Source organism: Saccostrea echinata, unplaced genomic scaffold (assembly GCF_033153115.1).
Source record: "Saccostrea echinata isolate AGI-Se365-2 ecotype Australia unplaced genomic scaffold, CSIRO_AGI_Sech_v1 ptg000033l, whole genome shotgun sequence".
In the NCBI taxonomy this organism is placed as follows: Eukaryota; Metazoa; Mollusca; class Bivalvia; order Ostreida; family Ostreidae; genus Saccostrea; species Saccostrea echinata.
In genome coordinates this window covers 31,576,210-31,597,553 of record NW_026889782.1, presented here as the reverse complement: position 1 = coordinate 31,597,553, position 21,344 = coordinate 31,576,210, and the positions used below count along the sequence as shown (strand labels likewise).

The following is a 21,344-nucleotide window of genomic DNA, read 5'->3' as shown; positions in this document are numbered from 1 at the left end:
GGTTTCTTTTGCTTTGAAATACTGTAGGTAAACTGTATCAATGTCATTTTTGAGAGGAAATTTACCCTGTAGATTTTTGCTATCTTTAAGATGTGAATCAGTGATTTTCTTTTGGGGGAAATTTACCCCGTAAAATCTTGCTAAATTGTCAATATTTCCTCTATATATTTACATTTCAATTTGTTTGTGACACTAGATCATAATTCTATTAGAAAAATGCTGATTTTTCACAATCTTTACAATAAATATCTTATAAAACTGTGTTTTTTGTTAGATTTTGTCAATACCTAAGGGCAAAATGCCTAAAACAGAAAAAAAGATTTTCTGTTTTGATTTTGGAATGCATTTAGTTTAATTCTCCAGCAATGGGACTTCACCTGAAAAATGCGTAACCTTTGCAAAGTATGTTATATGTTTATTAAGTAATGTTCTCGATTTCACAAAAGCAGCAACACTTTTCAAGATAAGGAACACTTCTTCTATCTGTATTTAAAAAATGGTCAAGATCTACAAAGTGTATGCCCTTGTACTAAGGTGATGTATTGAGGCACCTCGGTGTAAAACTTGCCATTCCTTTACACAAATCAGGGGATATTAAATTTAATACAATTTTCGGTTAAACATTAATTATGAAATTTAATGAATATTAAGTAAAGGAACTAATTGTCTAATTAAACGTCTGTAAATAATATTCTGTTTGTTAATAAAATGCATTTTCACTATGAAACAATCACTTCTTCAAATAAAATACCTCAAATTTTACGATGATGACGTCATGTCAACAGATGCATTGCGATCAGTGACTTAAGGGGATGAAGGACACATGCCATGGAGGAGTGACAATCCCCTGCCGACCGGTCACTACCGCCGTGTGCTCCTTGTCATGATCGGGAAATAACAGAAAAATCCGTCGACAATTCAGTGTGAAAATAATGGCCTAACAATTAGTATGAAAGCGTCCGTCAGATTTTGACTCAAATTGCATTTGCTGACACGGTCATTGTATCGACCATAAAACGAAATGAAGCCTTTAAACGAGACTGCTGATATTCTTGTTTAATCAACTTGTTAATCAATAATTTACCTCGTTTTAAAAAAATGAGAAATTAAGAAATTTCCAGAATTCCTATGCTACCAGAGTTCCATGCGAAATTATTACAAAACATACAAAAGACCAAGGATAATTGTTCCTTACCAAGAGATACGGTTACTTTTATTTCTTTGCAGAGAGTTTAGTATTCCTATGAAGCAGAATTTGTTCAAAATCTTTTACGAGAAAAGAAGAAAACATTTGCTGAGGCCTTCAACTCGACGTTTTAGATATATCGACGACGTATAGTCAATTAACAATGGGTATTTTCATTCTTATGTCAACACGATATATCCCGCTGAGCTTGAGATAAAAGATACCACAGAGTCTGACACATCTCTTTCTTCACAACTGTTTATAAACTTCAAATTAAACATGAAACACTGTAAATATTAAGCGTATGGTAGTTTAGTAGTAGTGCTAGTTGTTTTACTTTCTCTGTTTCCTTTGTTTTTATGACTTCTTAACTTTTTTCTTTGTTCTGAGCAAGGAACAGGTCGTTCCGAAAATTTGACAATTTTTATTGTTGTATTTATTCTTCGTTTATTGTAATGAAACCCCAGTTAACAATCGTTTGGTACGTTGTTGACTGACAGACGGTCGCATTATTCCCAACTTCTTCTATAATCCTTAAGTTTTTTTACTCTCCAAGTTTAAATATTAATGCCATTTTTTGTTAGTGAGATTATTACATTTACACTAAATACCTCTCACTGGCTGTTCGATTTAACACAAACTATTCTTAAGAATTTTATCATTTTATTATTAGAATAAAAACATCATTACATTTATAATAAGATATCTACAATATCCTTATGAAGGCAATATTATCAAAACTTCCATCATTTACATGTAGCATATGAATATCTAAACAGGGCTTTACATATTTCTACATTTTTCAATAAACAGCATTTTTTAATATATATTTTAGTATGTATTTCACAAAAATAATTTAAAAAAAGAAAAAAAAACCCAGACACTTAATTAGGCTTAATCATCATCATTGTCTCCGTCACATATGTTCCGGATGTAACTATAGGAGACCAAGGATTGCGCCAGGCTGACGAGAACCAAGGACCATTGAGATAAGCGAGGTGACAGAAGTTATACCACCACCCTCCTCCAAAGTAAGCAGCACAGTTACCAGTATACCTGTCGTTGTCTCTGTCTGGTGTACTAAAGTACATCCCAGACAGATCAGCATTAGAATTACCAGTGTTAAACATGCCGTCACCTGTAGAATTAAAGAAAATCTTATTGCATAAGTACTAAATTCACATCACTATAGTAGTCAAATTCAAATTGTTATAATTAATCATGCATTTATAACACAAAAGTTCAAGCAGATTCTAGGAACTTTGAAATTACATGAAGTATTCCTTCACGGTCCTTTATTATCTTTGTTTTTATATAAAATTATTGAGCTTTACGTTATGAAAACAATGTTTGAATATTTTTTAAAGAAACGCTTTAACTGTTTGTGAAGTATATATAATAAAAAAAATTGGCTAATAAATTTCGTACAGTCATTTTGGGTATTCGGAATCACCCCGCGTTTCGGTAATTTATCTTATCGCTGTATCTCGCACGATAAATTCGTACGACAACCAGTCGTTTAAAGCATGGGAAATACTTATTAGATTCAAAATATAAAAAAGGGTAACATCATGTGTCATTTAGGAATATAAATTACAAACTTGCTATCCTTACGGAAGAAGATTTAGTATAAAGAACGTTGCATTGTTTTTCTAATCGATGTAGTTGCTTTGTTGGCTGAGGAAACAAGGCAAATAGGTATTGATTGAATGCCAATTTCATAAGCCTATATGAACACACATTTTTGACAACACATTATATATAATTCAGCATTATGTAAGTTATGGCCTCAATATATTTTTAAGCCCACTACAGTATGATGTATTTCAATCACGTGTATACAAATAAAATGCACACTCTGCACACTTGTTATTTGTCAGATAATTTTTGTATCATGGTATGTTTTCTTTAAAAGCAAGGGGTGTGAAAGTAATAATATCGCAAAGCAAGACTAAGACCTATTAAAGACTAGCCCGGGTTAATTGACCAGTGTTGATCCTTTTATCATACACATATGAGCATTTGTGTACAATATGTACGTATACAAATATGTGTTCGTGCAAGTTACAAAGTTAAATGTCATACGTGCTATATAATCGTTATAGTTTAATTCATCATATATTATTTCATGTTATCATGATCATTTTTTTCCTTGCAGCCAACTCAGAATATAACGATGCATTATATTTTCAAAGTTTTTTTTTTTGGTTTAAAATTAAACTACGTTTTAAAAAAAAGACATGTTAATTTTTCTAAAAGGACAATATTTTACAATCAAGTACTCTCTGTAACCATTACTTTGTTGGCAAATACTTTTCTATGTCATTCGCTGTTTTATAGTGCATACAAAGGGGGTTGCATAATTTCTAAACAAACGATAAGAAGAAACAAGAAAAAAAATCTTTTTTTATTTATGGAGACTTTTGACAAATCAATCCAACCAACTCATTAATAATAATGTTATCATCTGGCTTTTTTTAAAATTCGATATACCCGGAAATTTCCCACAAAACACTAAAAGGTGATGTAAATATAACTCTCCTATAGGCTGCTGAACAGAAGATGGACTTTCCTTGTAATGTCGATCTAATTTTTCTTAGAACTGGCTTTTCTTAAATACCAAACAACCAGGTATAAAATTCTTATTCAAATCCTTTGTAGTCAAAGTGTAAAAGATGATTCGGAATATCAAATTTGATTGTATAGAAACAGAGACTTAGCAAATAATTCACTTAAAAACCATAACTTGCGCATGTAATATCTCTTTTGGGGTGTTCTGAAATTTTTTGATATTTTTGTTTTATTTTTTAATAATACGGCTCTTGATTTTCAAGCACCGGCTCGACTTCTACTGAAACAAACGTGCCTATGAGGAGTCAACATCTATTAAATATTGTCGTTTCACAAAAAAAAAAAAATACCCACTGAAATCACATGCACTCTGCCGGTTAAAATTGTGAACGATCTATTTTAACAATTTGCTTATCTAATTTTTACTCTCTCTCTCTCTCTCTCTCTCTCTCTCTCTGCACTTTGATAGTCACATATTTAACTTAGTATGTACCTAAGGTGCCAGCAACTGGTCCTCCAAGGAAGATTGTGTAGTTGTCAGCTTCATCAGAAATGGAAAACTGATGATAAAGTTCATACAAGGTATTGCCATCTCGTAATCTAATAGAGACGTAGAGGGAAGAGTTCCTTCCCTTTGTCAGCTTGTGAATCACGTCATTTCCTTCAAAATATCATCGAGGGTTACATGGAGGAATAATTCAGCAAAATATGTTTATTTCAGGATTTTTGTAAGGTAACGCTACCAAATAAAACAAAACAACTTTCACAAAAAGTGAGTGAAAAAAATGTGTAAGGTATTATTATTTTTTTTTGGGGGGGGGGGAGGGGAGGGGGAAGGTGGGGGGTTGATACGATAAATATGAATTGTGATAATGTTAAGAAGAAGATACGGTTTGGACTTAAAATTTAATGTTTGTAAAAAGTTATAAAATTGGCGTAAATGTGAGTTGAGTATATGGATGTGAAAAATCATAAAATAATGTTGCATGAAGAAGGGTCATTCTGGAAATATGACATCATTAATAATTAGGTGTATTTCTGAGTTTTAAACAGAAAAAACTCAAACTGGCACATTTTAGGGATCATTTCCCTTACGAAAAAAAGTCTCCACAGCCGTCTTTCAATTTTCAGATATGTTGTTGAAAATCCTTTAGAAATTATAACATCTCAAAATCTTTGTGAGCGATGCATGTGCTTTATATTGTCTGAAATAAAATTCCACTGAAAATTGAAGTCTTCTGCAACTTTTAGCAAAATACGGGAAAATGCACAAGTTCATGACGTCATAATTAGCATTTTGGAGGTCATATCGATTTGTATATTCTTACTGCATGGAATTCCAATGATTTTGAAACGATGAGTTTTAATTTCTTAAATCATTTTCATATGAAAGAAAAATGCTGATTTGTATTGAAACTGTACCTTGTTCTTTAACATAACTAAATAAAAGTGTATTCCTTGACATATCAATATATGCATACAAATAAACATAACAATGAAAAAAGCATAAGCTTTTCACAGATGTCAATAAGTATCTACCAATCCAATATGAGTCATGAGGGTTCCCGAAACCTCTTTTGTACTCCGCCCACGTTCTGTTAAAACTGACAGCTCCACTCAACCGCTTCTGGATTGCCTACAGAAATAAAAAATAGCGTTTAAGTCCTATAGATATAGTTTATCTTTAATATATTGAAATGAGAATCATTGTCCCTTTTTTATTTCATATGAGAATACTACAGGCACTTAAAAATAGAGAGAGAGAATATGATCAGAGAGAAAAACAGAGAGAGAGAATATGATCTTACTGTCCACCCTCCGCCCTTTGTCACCATATCACAGTACACGTCTACCTGGATCTCGTTACAAAAGGGTTTAATTCTATAAACACCAGACTTTTTTCGTCCGCTTACATATACCTCCTCACAATCTATATTTCTTTTGGAACCTATATAATAAAGATAGAATGATAATAATAACTGGAAAAGAAAAAGAGTTTGGCTTCTGGATTTCACGGGCATATCCTTTTTTATCATAGAAGTAAAACCCAAGTGATAGAAAACAATATTCTTCACTATTGTAATCAAAACAATCCAATAGCAACTCAATGATTTTCAATATACATACCTCTTTGTTTGTTAGATTTTTAAAAAAATATTTACAGCTATTTCCCGTGCGTAACATTGTTTGGATAATGCACGTTTTTCACTGTATAGACACAGATTCAACAGAGAAATTCATTACTATGTCATGAAAGGTTCATAACATAAACGAGCTTGTTATAATGTAAAGTTTGTGAGTACAAAGACATGAGTTTAAGCATCGATAAATTCTGGAAAAAAAGGTTTATTTCTTATTATTCCGATTACAACATTTTAAAATAATTTCTCCTTGAAGCCTCCATACTATCCGTTATTTCTGTATAGTGTAGGAATAATTTATTTTTGAAATAATTTTTCTTTGAAGCCTCCATATAATATGTTACTTCCGTACAGCGTAGGAATACATTATGCCTCAATGTGGAAACGGAACGTAATCGAGACGAACATCGATCAAATTTCAACTTTATTTGTCAAAGCATTCAATAGAACATGCTTTTAAAAACTCTTCGAATATCGATTAATTTAGCAAATATCGTAAATTATACCAGAATACTTTAGAAGAATTCGTCCTTGACATTAACGACAAAACTCTCTAAAACGAAAGTAGCATATCGACGACAACTTTATTTGCTCTGGTTTGTTCAAAGCTGGGACGGAAAATATATGATGTAGAATTATGAACTTGATGCTACTGAGGCAAAAAGGTGTGTTTCTCTTTTCTGTCAGGGCTACCGATTACTGAACTAATTTGTTTACTTTAGGAACGCGATAATAAGACATCGGAAAGTTTAATAACAATTAACCATTCGTGTTCTGACATAATATACCCATGTGTCAGTCCTGTGTGTCTTCGGTTTTGTTTTGTTTTGTTTTTTTTAATTTAAAGTTTCAAGTTTTTGTAATAGTTTAGCGTAAAAAGACTAGAAGAAATGATTAATTTCATTTTTATACAAAAAAGCTAGGCCAAGAAAGAAGTTTTGATTGAGAGATGGATCGATATGTAAACTTTTTTCTTGAATTTGTTCTAGTCAAATTTAAACACAAGATATTGAAAAATAAAATTAAGATTGGAATTATAAGGCTACATGTATTCAATTATTATCCATCAGCTATTAAGGTTAATATGATGTTCTTTAAGCAATTAAAGTTGTTGAGTTTTGTAAATATAGATATTTTGGAATTTGGTCTTTAAACGCCTTTATCACAAATCGTATGCGAGCCTATAGTACATACGTTATACGTCATCAATAAAAAAAGCATTAACTATAATGAAAATTCTGATCTTTTTCTTTTGGATTTCGGCGAAAAAATAAAGTTAATGATCCATTAGATCACTTTTGTTTAGGTGAGCCCTTTTTCTGTAATTTAATAACGGTATTTACAATTGTAACGACTGTTTTTGTGTGTTGTATCGTTTTTTGATTGTCTGTCTGTTTGATTTACTTCCATTCTGGAATGATTTACTCCTGCTAGGAGCCAACAATTATTGGAGGAAGGCAATAATTTTAGACTTGTACAATGTTAATTATTGTAAATGCCCGTTTTACAAAAGAACTTACGCTTAAGACCAAAATTTTATTCTGTTTGAACTTTTTAATTAACGTTATATTGAAAATGGTTTTTAATAATTTTAAAAGGAATGTAGTAATATATTTTTACACTAGCAATTTTAAACAAAATCATTTATTTTGCAAAATTTTACAATCAATTTAAAGTTTTCGGTCTTAGTCGTAAGTTCTTTTGTATAACGGACCCCTGTACTTTATGCATGGTCTATTAGGAAGGACATGTCTGTATTTCCCACAATGGAATTCGAACCTTTGACTTAAGCAGCAACTCCTTACTCCGCTACCCAGAAATAAAAGATCATCGCTACAATCACCGAGTTACATGGAGGATTCAATCTATATTTTGCTTTAACAACTTTTCCTGAATAATGGAAGATTTCAAAATTGCCTCCCGTGATTGAACTGGATATGGACTTTGAAAATTTCTTAAAAGGTCAAGGAGACTAAAAGTGTCATCTTCATTAATGCAGTTGCCAATGTCTTTCCTTATATAACAACATGATTTAAACTGGCATTCAATTTTCAATGACATGTAGTTGATCATGTGTTCAGACTCTCTTTGGAATCATGGGAGATCCTATATTTGAACTACCAATGGTACTGTTCAATGTTAACATTATTCTAGAATACCTTCTGTAATAAACATTGTTGTACAACTTGTCTATCAAATTTCTTTCGGTGATTCAAACAATTTTCTTCCTTAACCAGTAGAAAAGAAATCATTACTAAAGGAAATCCATATTCTTGATTAGGATAAGTGTGGTTTTGGTATGGGTTTATTGGAAAATTTTTATGATTTTTATAGGTAATATATAACAATCTAGAACAAATTTAAACAACCTTAAGAAAAGGGCATGTCACAGGATGTAATTACACCATTCAGTCGACGGAATGGTAACTGAATGCCCACTGGATGACCACTGAAAGGTCACTGAAAAGTTCCTTTCCCGTGACTTTTCCGTGGTCTTTCAGTTACCATTCAGTCCACCGAATGGCAAATACATTTCAGTTGCCTTTCAGTTATCTTTCAGTTGTATCTTTTTATTGAATAATCGGCTTATTTTTTAACTTAGAAATTTTGTTTCACGTTTTCTTATTATAATGGTATTAAATTAATCTATTTTCGAATAAAAAAATGAAAAAAGTGAAAATAAGGAAAAAAAACTCATAGCCGTAAGCCGGGATCAAACCGTGGCCTCCGCTTGAAAGTCCGTGACATTATCCATTTCGCCAGGGCGTCTTGTTGATTAGTTCGTGATTTAAAATCAATAAATTTGTGGAAATCGAATTGGGACATCCAGTTCACCTGTTGTATCAAGAAGCTGGGCAATGTGTATACATCTTGTATACATTTTGTATTTATGTTAATTGCGCGGATTTTTGGGGCTGACTAATTAACTACACATCTCCTACGGGGATGATAACAATTATCGGCGAGGGGCACCTGTTTTTTTTTTTCTTTTTCCAAAGAAATGATTCAAGATGGATCTTCATCTCGGAAAACGTTGTAGATTCTTAAAGCGAGATCTTTTAACATGCTAAATTATCGTGCTATTTTATAGATCAAGAAACAAAATTTACAATATAAAGGTTCTTCCACAAGAGGCATAAATAATTAATTCTGTTTATTTAAAATAATTTTAAAACGATATCCTTTAGAAGCTAAAATATTATGCGATTTCAACAATTAAGGGGGCCGACTGGGGTTTTCATTGCGCAATACTTCGCGCAGCAAAGTATAATAAAGCGTATTTACTCATTTAAAACATCTATTTTCACAAAATTTTTAAAAAATGACAAATTTAGGAAATCTCTGGTTAAAAAATCTAATTACAATTTTAGATACGGTAACTGATGTTTTAAGCGATTTTTCAAATAATGGGTAGATAGACGTCGTAATAGTGTGTTTTGACGTTATGAATAACCGAAGTTCTTTAAGCAGGATCATTAATTATGTCATAAATTAAAAAGTATTAAATAGATGCTCTTGATAGTTTAAAGATAAAAAATTGAGAATTTCACAATCAATTTTATTATTTTTTATGTAAATATGTGGTATCTGTCATGTTTAGTTCTACTCCATAAAAACAGGAAAATATCATGCATTTTGAAATTTTGAGATGCCCCCTCTGGGAACCAGACGGTAGAATTTGTGTTTCTTGCACAAAATGTACAATATAGAATTACTCATCAAAAAATATAATTTGAGCAAAAAGTCTTTAGTAGCATTTGTATAATATACTCGGAAAAGCGAAAAAAAATTGTATTTTCCTATATAATCCTATTTGTAAATGTACCTGTATTTTGAGATGGTCCCTAAAAAGTAACCAGACGGTAGATTTTCACTAAACTTGACATGTATACTGAAGTCAATGTAAGGTACATATGGCGTAAAATTAAATAGTTTCTCTATAGTAGTTTTCACATAATAAAACCCCAAACGGCTCCCTTAAGAAACAAAATTTACAGTATTCTTCCATAAAAGGCATATATAATTAATTCTGTTTCCTCTTTCATAACCAGATGTTTCCATGAAAACTAACATCATTATATACTCTGATAGATGGATATAAAAATAATAAAAATCTGTTTTAGAGCTTAAAAAAAAAACAGAACTTTTTTCTTGTTTATTTCAGAGCATTTTGACCAATATCCTCGATATTTTTTCTCTCTGTTTATTCATTTAACAACATATCAAATTGAATAAGCTTGTGAAAATATTCATAACAGATTTAGAGATTTTACAGAAAGAAAAAATAAGACAATTCTATTCGCGTTAATTAAATTCTGATACGAATATTGTTTTTCATCATTTGAATAATTTTCTTTTTCCAGCTCAATTTTCATGAAACAAATTAGAAATTCGAAAATCATCTTGAATTTTATGAGTATACAGTTGAATTGTAATCCTTTATGTTTATAGAATTATATTTAGACATGAATGTTATAGTTAATAATCACAATCTAACATTTTAGTAAACAATTTAAAGACGATTGAACATTTAACCATTACCAGTTCTACTTATCTGAATTTTATTTTCAGTAAGAAAACACATTTAAAAATGTGAATGATTTTATTTAAAAAAAATATTAAGGAATAACCACTGATAAACGTATAAAATGCCGATGAAAAGGTAGTTGAATTATGAAATGTGTCCACTGAATGACTGAAAGGTACTGAATTGTGGCTGAAAGTTAACTGAAATGTCACTGAAATGCACCTGCCATTCAGTGACTGAATGGCCACTGAAAAGTCACTGAAAGCCACCTTTCAGTTTTAACTGAAAGGTCTTGTTTCTTCCTGTGTTTATTAAATAATTGACGAGCAAAACATGTGGTAACAATTATAAGAGTATAGATTTTTTTTTTAGATCAATCACTGTTCGTTAATTATCGTTATCTTTTGCATTAAGAAAAGTCGCTAGTTTCTGCGATAGTGAACGTAAGGTTTAATATTTATGTGCAGTATAGTCCTATATATTTTTATGCACTGATGTTTTGCATTTTTGTTAAGGAGGTACGCGTAGTTTATGTTACAATTTAACACAATGCGATATTCCTGATTCTAGGATGTAGTATAAAGGGTAGAACTCCAAAGGATATTGGAGCATATACCAGAAATAAGTGTTATATAATAGTAATCATCAACACGGTACATTATCAGAGTCAAGATATAATTATAATTGTCGCAGACTGCAAATCACAGTCCAAAGTCATTGCTTAAATAGCTCAATATTAAATACAAACTTAATTACTATGTAAAATCACTAGAACATTAAGAAAGCAAACGCATGACTGAGACAGAACTTGTAATTCCTATAACGAAAATTCAGATATATCACAAAATTATAATTTTTATTTTATTTAGTTTTTGGAGACCAGGTTTTCTGACAATCTTTTCGAAACTTCCAATGGTACTAATTGCGCTCCGTTATTAAGAGACCTAATTTTGCATTCATATGAAGTATAATTTATTCAAAATCTTATACACTAGAAGAAAACACTTGCTGTGTCAACTCGACATTTAGACAATTCGACGACGTATTATCAATTTACAATGGCTTCTTCCATTCATATGTCGACTTGATATATCCAAGTGAGCTTAAAATAAAAGATACTACAACGTCTGACACATCTGTTCATTTTTGTCCGATAATTTAGGCGCTGATGGTTATCAAACTAGCAAAACTTTATGATAAACGTAATGACTTTAACATTTCAATCGTCGACTTTTCTTACTTATGTAGTAATATTCTCTTATCAAATGGTTTCATGTCTTTGAGAGTTGATTCAATACGCAAGAGCATGCTCTGCGTACGAACAATTTCTAAAATGAGACAAGCTATTCATAAACAAGTTGATGAAACAAAAATATCAACGGTCTCGTTTGAAGTCCTCATTTTGCAAGTCCTATGATCGATACAATGACCTTGTTAGCAAATACAACCTGTCATTAAATCAAATGTTGAGTGATGTTTTTCAAACTAATTGTTGGGCCATTATTTACACATTGAATTGTCTACGGATTTCTTCGTTTTTTCGATCATGACAATGAGCATGCGGCGGGTGTGACCGGTCGGCAGTGGATGCTTACTCCTCCTTGATCACTTGATCCCATCTCTGATGTTTAGAAGTCCGTGTTTGCCCTGCTCCTGATTTGAATTGTTTGAATAGACTAGATTACTGTTTGTTATCTCCATATTTCATGTACTACATGTAAGTACAAGGTGTTTCATAATATATGTTACATTTTTAAATCTAATCATTTTTCTTACCTATCATATTTCTAGTACAAACTTTACATCATCTTAAACATCAAATACTGCATTTTTGTTCCATGTGAAAAAGTCAAGGAAATCATGGCATTACAATGATTAATTGTGACATAAATGCCGATGTCATAATTAGAATATTTTTCGAAATGGTCTCAACTTATCAGTATCTGAATAGTAAAGCGTTTTTTTCAATACATGTCGCCAATATCCAATCAAATTGAAGATTCAAAATGATTCAAAATGTAACATATATTATGAAACACCCTGTTTCAGCATGGCCAGACACACCTGACAAAATGATGATAAAGTGTATAATTTGGATGCTGAGCTGCTGGTTCATGACAAAGATCTTTATTTATTAGAATAGGGACTTAAACCAAATAAATACTGAGTGCAGACCATCATAAATTGGTTTGAAACTGTTATTCACCTCAATAGGATCCCAAATATCCCAAACATGTATTGCAATTTAAAGTGTTCAATGGCATATAATTTTATTATATTGATTTTTTATATGAATATAAGAAAACAAAGCACAGGACAAGATTACAAAGATCCATACCTGAGCTTAATATCTCGATATAAAAAAGTAATAAAAAAAGAAAGTGAGAATTTTAGTTGAACGAAAATGAACATATAAAAGCTAATTCCAAATCTTGTAACCAGGTCTACTAATTGAATCAACGTTCAACAGGTACTGCTATGCCTTGTACCCGAAGTAAAAGTAATCATGCTTTAGGTCCAAAAAAAAAAGCAAATTCTGAGCAGAACTTTCACAAAACCCTGAAAACTGCTTTTAAGGTCTTTTTTACTTCAAAGTGTCAAGCGCTTGGCGAAGGAACAGTTGCTACTTATTTTTATCGACTTAGGTCAAGTGTGGTCGGAGTTCGAACCCATGACCTCCTGATTACAAAACGAACGTTCTACCGACTGAGCTACTGTGACAGTGCGAATTTCCGAAATATTGACTTTAAACAAGAATTTTGACACCATTGAAACATTATCTTACATTTCAGTGGCTGCTTTGATTTAGAAATTTATTGTAAACAGAACAATGAGATCTAGTATATCGAATCTATTGGGATACATAAAAATGTAGATAATAACTATTGCTTTGTCCTGTAGTCAGGACTACAAATTGAATCACCATACAATAGCCACTTTTAATTCTCGAAGGCAGAGCTACAAATGGAGTAATATCGCAGGTATGAAAAATATGAATATGTCTTCAAAAATTATTTATTAAAACATCCTTCATTTCTGTTGCAATTTGTGGCTCTCTTCCCAACACATAATGTAAATTGGAGAAAATTTTGGGCTAATGTATTTCTTTGGCTCTTTTTGTTATATACATGTACTTCACACTTTGAATAAGTCTTATATGTCATTTACAAACTGTGGATTTGAACATATATCTATGTGTCCCAGTCAATAGTGAAATTTCATGCGTGTCTGTTGAATTGAGAAGTTCAGAATTAACACTCTATTACATATTAGTGCGCCAAAATTCTATATACATTGTCTTTTTTATTCATAATGTCTCAAACCGATGCATATAGAGCGTTTTGAAATTATAATCCATTCAGGCAAAAGTAATCAAAATCAAGCACTTCTGGAAAACGACTTTATCTGAGAAATTTATATATCGAATATCGATTTTATTAGGTCACCTGAGTCACTCAGGTGACCTATTGCTATCCGTTCTCGTCCGTCGGCGTGCGTCGTGCGTCGTGTGTTAACATTTGAACATTTTTAGCTTCTTCTCTGAAACCGCTTAACCAATTTCAACCAAATTTGGCATATAGCATCTATGGGTGAAGGGGAACAAAAATTGTGAATTTCATGGTCCCTGCCCCCCTGGGGCCTGAGGGTTGGGGCTAAAACCACCAAAAATAATGCAATCTTTAAAAATCTTCTTCTTTACTCCAGGACATCAAGCAGTCAAACTGCTGGCATCATTGTAACAAGCATTGAGCCCTCTACCAAAATTGTGAAATTCATGGCCCCAGGGTCAGGGGTTCTGGTGTTAGGGCGGGGCTCTATTGATTATATAGTGAAAATGCATTAATTCTTTGAAAATCTTCTTCGGTGCTCCTGGGTATTAGATAAAGTAACTAAGTACATAGTTATGATGAGCAAGAAGTCCTCTTCAGAAATTGTGAAATTCATGGCCCCAGGGTCAGGGGTTCTGGCCCCAGGGTGGGGCTATATACATCATGTAGTGAAAGTGCATTATTTCTTTGAAAATCTTCTTCTCTGCTCCTGGGTATTAAATAAAGTAACTAAGTACATAGTTATGAAGAGCAAGAGTACCTCTTCCAAAATTGTGAAATTCATGGCCCCAGGGTCAGGGGTTCTGGTGTTAGGGCGGGGCTCTATAGATTATATAGTGAAAATGCATTAACTCTTTGAAAATTTTCTTCTGTGCTCCTGGGTATTAAAAAAAGTAACTAAGTACATAGTTATGATGAGCAAGAAGTCCTCTTCAGAAATTGTGAAATTCATGGCCCCAGGGTCAGGGGTTCTGGCCCCAGGGTGGGGCTATATACATCATATAGTGAAAGTGCATTATTTCTTTGAAAATCTTCTTCTCTGCTCCTGGGTATTAAATAAAGTAACTAAGTACATAGTTATGAAGAGCAAGAGTGCCTCTTCCAAAATTGTGAAATTCATGGCCCCAGGGTCAGGGGTTCTGGTGTTAGGGCGGGGCTCTATTGATTATATAGTGAAAATGCATTAATTCTTTGAAAATTTTCTTCTGTGCTCCTGGGTATTAAAAAAAGTAACTAAGTACATAGTTATGATGAGCAAGAGTGCCTGTTCCAAAATTGTGAAATTCATGGCCCCAGGGTCAGGGGTTCTGGCCCCAGGGTGGGGCTATATACATCATGTAGTGAAAGTGCATTATTTCTTTGAAAATCTTCTTCTCTGCTCCTGGGTATTAAATAAAGTAACTAAGTACATAGTTATGAAGAGCAAGAGTGCCTGTTCCAAAATTGTGAAATTCATGGCCCCTGGGTCAGGGGTTCTTTTGTTAGGGCGGGGCTCTATAGATTATATAGTGAAAAAGCATAAATTCTTTGAAAATCTTCTTCTCTGCTCCTGGGTATTAAATAAAGTAACTAAGTACATAGTTATGATGAGCAAAAGTGCCTTTTCAAAAATTTTGAATTTCATGGCCCGAGGGTCAGGGGTTCTGGTGTTAGGGCGGGGCTCTATTGATTATATAGTGAAAATGCATTGATTCTTTGAAAATCTTCTCTGCTACTGGAGATTATTTAAACAAACTAAGTGCATGATTATGATAGGCAAGGATGCTTCTTCCAAAATTTTTAAATATGTGGCTTCAGTTTTTGGGGCTCTTGAGGAAGAGGGGGGGGGCTCTATTGATTATATAGTGAAAAAGCATTAATTCTATTAATTAATCATTAATTGATCCTGTCTGCTCCTTAGCATTGAGCTGATAAATAAATTGCTTAGCTATGATGAAAATGGGAGCTTCGAACAGAATTTTTAAATCTTGTGGTCCTAGGGTCAGGGGTTCTGGCATAACGAAGGGGGGGGGGGGGCTTTTGATAATATAGTGGAAAAGTGTTAATTCTTCGAAGTCCATAGTTATGATGATGAGGGTAACTCTTCCAAATCTGTAAATTTCTTGACCCTTGGTCTTGGGTTCTGGTGTTAGGGTAAGGCTTTGTTGAATCTGTAGTGAAAATGCATTGTACCTGTGAAATTCTTCTCTGCTTCTGGGCATATCGGAAGAAAACTGAGTAAAAGTTTAAATGATATAAGTAAGCGTATTTCTACCAGATTTTTGAACATCTGGACCATTTGTCTAAGCATTCTAGTCCTGGGCAGGGCTCTATTAATTTGTATTCTACTGAGAGAAGTTATTCCCCTTTTCCGTTCACTTTTGATAATTAATCACTGTAAGTAATGTATTTGAAAGGTAAATAGAATAAAATAATTATGCAAGAATGTTTATCATATAATTCAAAAAGTATTTTCTTAGTTTTAATAATCAGGTAGACCTGTAAGTAATAGATAAATAAAAATGAGACAAAAATAATTTATCTTATTAAAAGTTCTTCAAAGACCATAAGAGAGGTCAATGCTAGAGGTCTTAATATGGGTTTAAAAATAGTACAGAAGCACTAATAGTTTGTTAATAGTCTGCATGGTGATAGTGTTAAGTGGAGCACAGATTAGAACTTAATTTATGAGTTGATACTGAATACTAGACTAATTATTTTGTTGATCCTGATCTTCCTACTTCTCTTGCTTTAGGGCAAAAAAGCTTCATCTGTCAGTGTATTTAACTTCTAAATTGTTGTATTATACTCAGGTGACCGTTAAGGCCCTTGGGCCTCTTGTTTTAAAAGGAGAACTTTGGAGCGAATTGACTATTTACATAAATTAATTTTCATTAGGATAGTTCTGTGTATAGTTATGTCTCGCAACTAATTCGGTATGCAAAAACATGATCTAAATATGATTAAATTTTAAAACAAGACAAGATACTGCGAATAAGTTGAGGCTTAATCAATTTCGACAACCTCCTTAAATTAATATTTTTTTTGCAAATTATGCGCTCGAGATGATGGATTTCATTGAATACAGGACCTTTCGTTGAATCGTATTTAATTATGTTTCTTAAATATGCTTTCAGTGTACTTCGTCTAACTGATCGATACGTAGGGCTCACAAGGGGCGTCACCAGTCGACAAGGGATACTTACTCCTCCTATGCAATCAATTCCAATTCAATCATTCCCCTCTGCTGCGATCCCTGTTTTTGCCTTATTCACAATTTGGTTTATTATTGCATTTATGAGTGGATCACTGTTATATTCACATTTTGCATTTTATCTTTTATCTAATTTTTATTTTACAATGACGTAAATTATGTCGAGGTGTCTGAAGTTAATATAATGATTATATTTCTAAAAAATCAGTTTTTGCAACAATTTTGAATGAAATATTTTCGATTAAGCAGTTACAAACAACCAATCATTGTATGAGTTCAATAATAGCAATAATTTCAAACGTATCATCATTGATGAAGACGACAATGATTGCAGCAAGAGACAGTTAGATTTAAGGTGTACAGATATGTGTTTTTCTTGGGAATACATTTTATACAGATGGGCAGAATATGTGCCATGCAAATATGCACATAAATTTTCAAACAGTAATATATACAAAAGTTACAATAATACGTTCATATATGACATAATTTGCAGGGGCGACAATTTGTGCCAACATTTACCTCTAAATGGAAATAAAGTGATTCTACAATACATACATTTCAGCAAATTCCTGATAACAATGTTTTCCCGCCGTAGTTGATCTACGTCACGCTGAATCTTTCTCAGCTCGGTCAGAAATGAAGAAATTGATCCAGTATTTTTTTCATGACCGTTGCAGCCATCTTTATCATTCTCATAAATGTACTGGGAACTTTTGAATACCAAGCTGGACACTAACAAAGTTGTCCATACTATTGCCATGATTAAACTTTCTCCTCGTCTTCTCGTAAGTGTTAATTTTAATATTTTCTCAAGTTTAAGTACCTGCTGAGCCGGAAGTATTACATTTCCTTATGTACAATAATAAAATCCATTTCTAGTTACAGTCCGGCTAAAATGTTAAGTCGTTAATTTGTAATACTGACATTGCTTCATAAAATAATATCCAATACAATTTAAAATTGTTCATGTTAGCTGCCGTTAAATTTCTGAGCTATAATGTGTAGTCTTCAAACACACCAGTTTTTTGCAATTATCATTCCTAAATCTATTGCGTTTTTACTTTCTTGAATATAGTGAGTAATACTTTTTATTTGACAGAATTTTTTTTCAAAGCTATGCAATCACGCAGCACTGGTAATGTGTACTACGAAAAAATTGAAGAAATATAGAAGTGCATAAATAGATGCCCTTTAAAACTGAATTTATTTTTGTGGAAATTTTACCTTATCAAATGTCCGTAATATTATTTGAACTACCATAGTACACCACTCTACGTATAAGCAATTTCTAAAGAGAGATTGTTTTGACAAACAAGTTAATGAAACAAGAATGTCAACATTCTAGTTTAAAGTTATCATTTCGTGAGTTTTATTGTTCATACAATGACCTTGTCAGAAAATACAGTCTATCATTAATTCAAATGCTGAGTGAGTTTTTGCACTGGTTGTTAGACCATTATTTACACAGAGTTGTCGGCAAATTTTTCCGTTATTTCCCGATCATGACAAGGAGCACGTGGGTGGGGGGTGGGGGGTAGGCAAGGGAGGCTCATTCCTCCATGGCACCTGATCCCTCCTCTAATGATTCAGAGGTCCGTGTTTGCTCTGCACCTGATTTGCATTGTTTGGATGGACTTCTGAGCTTGAATTCTGCTTGTTATCGCCATATATTATGGTAGGGAATTTAGTTTGGCCACCTGCTTAGCCAGTCACGGGATAAATGCATAAAATATGCACTGCACGAAGGTCATACACAAATTTCAATATCGCAAGGGCATATCCTAATAAAATAAAATATATGGAGATAACGAACTGTTTTCAAGCTCAAAAGTCCATTAAACAATACAAAATAGACCAGAGCAAACATCGACCTCCAAACATCAGAGGTGGGATCAGGTGCCATGGAGGAGTGAGCATCCCCTGCCGACCGGTCACACCCGCCGTGTGCTCCTTGTCATGATCGGGAAAAAACGGAAAAATCCGTCGACAATTCAGTGTGTAAATAATGACCTAACAATTAGTATGAAAAACGTCAGTCAGCATTTGACTCAACGATAAATTGTATTTGTAATTGTTTTAAGAATTTAAGTGATTCATTGTGTCTACGTATCACGTAAATTCGGAAAAAGTGCTGCTGCTTCAAACAGAATTCGTATTTTATTAGTTTAACTTTGAAGTAATTATGCTCAAGTTGAAATATGTGTGACTTTTACAAAGTATTTTATGTATTTCTATAGTAATACTCTCGATTTCACAAAAGCAGAAATACTATTCAAATTTAGGAAAATACCCTTTATGTACATTCAAGAAATGGTCATGATCTCTTAAGCGTATGCCCTTGCGGAAATGCGACTTACAGAGGCACCTCAAAGTTAAACATGCCAGCCCGGAACACAGAAACACGGTAGAATTAATTCAATACATTTTCTTGATTTTAATTAAATAGTGGTACAAAACAAATGTTTCGCGTTAATGTTCATGACCTATCTAACATTATTAATAATATTCTGAAAAATAAAAAAAAATGCATTTTTCATTGTAAAATATCACTTGATATGCCTATCATTTCAATAAAATGCGCCAGATTTTTTCCATGATGACTTCATGCCGATAAGTACATTGTGATCAGTAACTTGTTGATTATGTGTTGTGTGGATTTTTCTAGCAAAAAAGAAGAAAAAAAAAATAAATAAATACATTAAAAAATAAAAAAAATGATTTCATATGTAAGTTTTGATTTATTCATTGCTCTTATACTGCTTTAAACCATGAATTATTTCAATTTTTGGTATTTTTTGAGGAGTCATATTTTTGTTTGATTTCACAGTAAACATCTCCCATATTAATTAGTCCCTACCACCTTATTGTAGCCTTAACTATCTGAAAGCAAGGACCAGGTGTCCGGTAGTAATATATCAGCCTCTTTCTTCGCCATAACTTGTTTTATGAAGTTTCCTATTTTATTATTGTTATAGATTATACTTATTTCCGATAATATTTTTGTACCTCAATATTAGATAAAGATCTTCAATATTCCACTTATGTTTGACAAGAGTTTATTTTTGATTCACAAGCATGAATTGTTCTGTTTTATTTTAAATTTTTCAAGTCAATAAATCTTTACCATCCTTGTTACAGGGACCCACTAAAGACTTGGACATTCCTAGAGATCAAGAGGATATAACGCTACCAGAGGGATCCTCAATACAAAATGGAAAGGAGGAACGTGGAAGCTCAACTGATCAAAGTCAGTCTGAGCAGAGTAAAAAGGAAGATGATACAGTTAGCCAGAGTAATGAAGAAGCCCACAACAGGAAGTCAGCCACAGTAAAAGGAAATGGAAGAAGCTTAAAGGTCAATGAGCAGTTTTTTTAGTCAGAGGAAGTGCCAAAACGGAAAGATCGTCGAATTTTTTCAGATAAAAAAATGCATTCCTTAGAAGGACTTTACTGATATCGGACAGATGTAATATGATTCAAATCTACATGTTTAGAACGATTAGTTTTTTTATTTAGACTTGTCACGTGATTTGGGATTCAGGTGATTTAAGCAAATATACTTGCAGCACTGAAGTCTTCCATAAATTCCAAAATTGCAAGTGTATAACCAAGTTAGAAATCTAAGTTTGATTTAGAATTCTTTTCAACACTCTGTGTAGTTTGTAAAAAATGCTGCAAACCTATATTGTTTCTACTATTAAATTGCTAAAATTACATTTCTTAGAACGCATGTTGAATATTTTGCTGGTCAACTGCATTAAATAAAGATATAATTTATTCATTTACAAGATTTCACCAGGTTCGCAGCACTTTTCAAATACCTTAATGCTTCTTAAGTTCATATGTAAAAGCTTGGCACGATCCAGTGAGAGCACGCCCTTGCTATGTATCAATTTATTAAATCTCCTTTGTTACCCTTCACTGAATCTGTATACAAATATGCAACAGTATCTCTTGTCTAGGGAATGTACGGAAAGTATATGAATAAAATCGTAAAATAGACACCACATCCAAGTTAATGGCATATTATCTATCTGCAAATAATATTTTATTTGATTACAAAATACATTTTTCATTGAATAAAATGTAACTTGATCAGTCTCTCATTGCGTACAAACTGTGAAAACTTCTTCGATATGACGTCAAATTGACAAGTGCATTGCGATCAAGGAATTGGTTATATCTTGTTGTGTGGGATTAAATTAATGACAAAACTGCACATACTAGTACGTTTTGATGTAGTATAGAGTTATGAAACAGTTTGAAATGGCAAATAATTTCCTTTTGTGGTAGTTTGAAGATCTGATGTTTATGTGTTACGTCATACAAAACGTTTCCCGTATAAATTAGGCTCCGCCTCTTTTTTATAGCCTTAACTGTACTGGGTATTGTGG

The 21,344-nt window shown here is 32.6% G+C and overlaps 1 protein-coding gene across 1 annotated transcript; it reads right to left on the bottom strand.

Moving 5' to 3' along the window:
- Nucleotides 1-1,970: 1,970 nt before the first annotated feature.
- On the bottom strand, nt 1,971-17,625 carry LOC133199154 (ficolin-2-like). Its single transcript, XM_061335019.1, has 5 exons — nt 17,507-17,625; nt 5,566-5,705; nt 5,297-5,393; nt 4,251-4,418; nt 1,971-2,324 (listed from the first exon to the last, which is right to left on the bottom strand). The coding sequence occupies exons 2-5, from the start codon at nt 5,590-5,592 to the stop codon at nt 2,071-2,073; spliced, it is 546 nt and encodes a 181-aa protein (XP_061191003.1). The 5' UTR covers nt 5,593-5,705; nt 17,507-17,625; the 3' UTR covers nt 1,971-2,070.
- Nucleotides 17,626-21,344: the final 3,719 nt, after the last annotated feature.

What these genes read in the sequence shown, in the direction of transcription:
- LOC133199154 (XM_061335019.1), bottom strand. Translation starts at nt 5,592, where the DNA reads ATGGTGACAAAGGGCGGAGGGTGGACA. An exon ending in CAAAGGGCGGAGGGTGGACA is followed by an intron (nt 5,394 to 5,565) that starts GTAAGATCATAT and finishes TTATTTCTGTAG; the next exon opens with GCAATCCAGAAGCGGTTGAG. An exon ending in ACCAGTTGCTGGCACCTTAG is followed by an intron (nt 2,325 to 4,250) that starts GTACATACTAAG and finishes TTAATTCTACAG; the next exon opens with GTGACGGCATGTTTAACACT.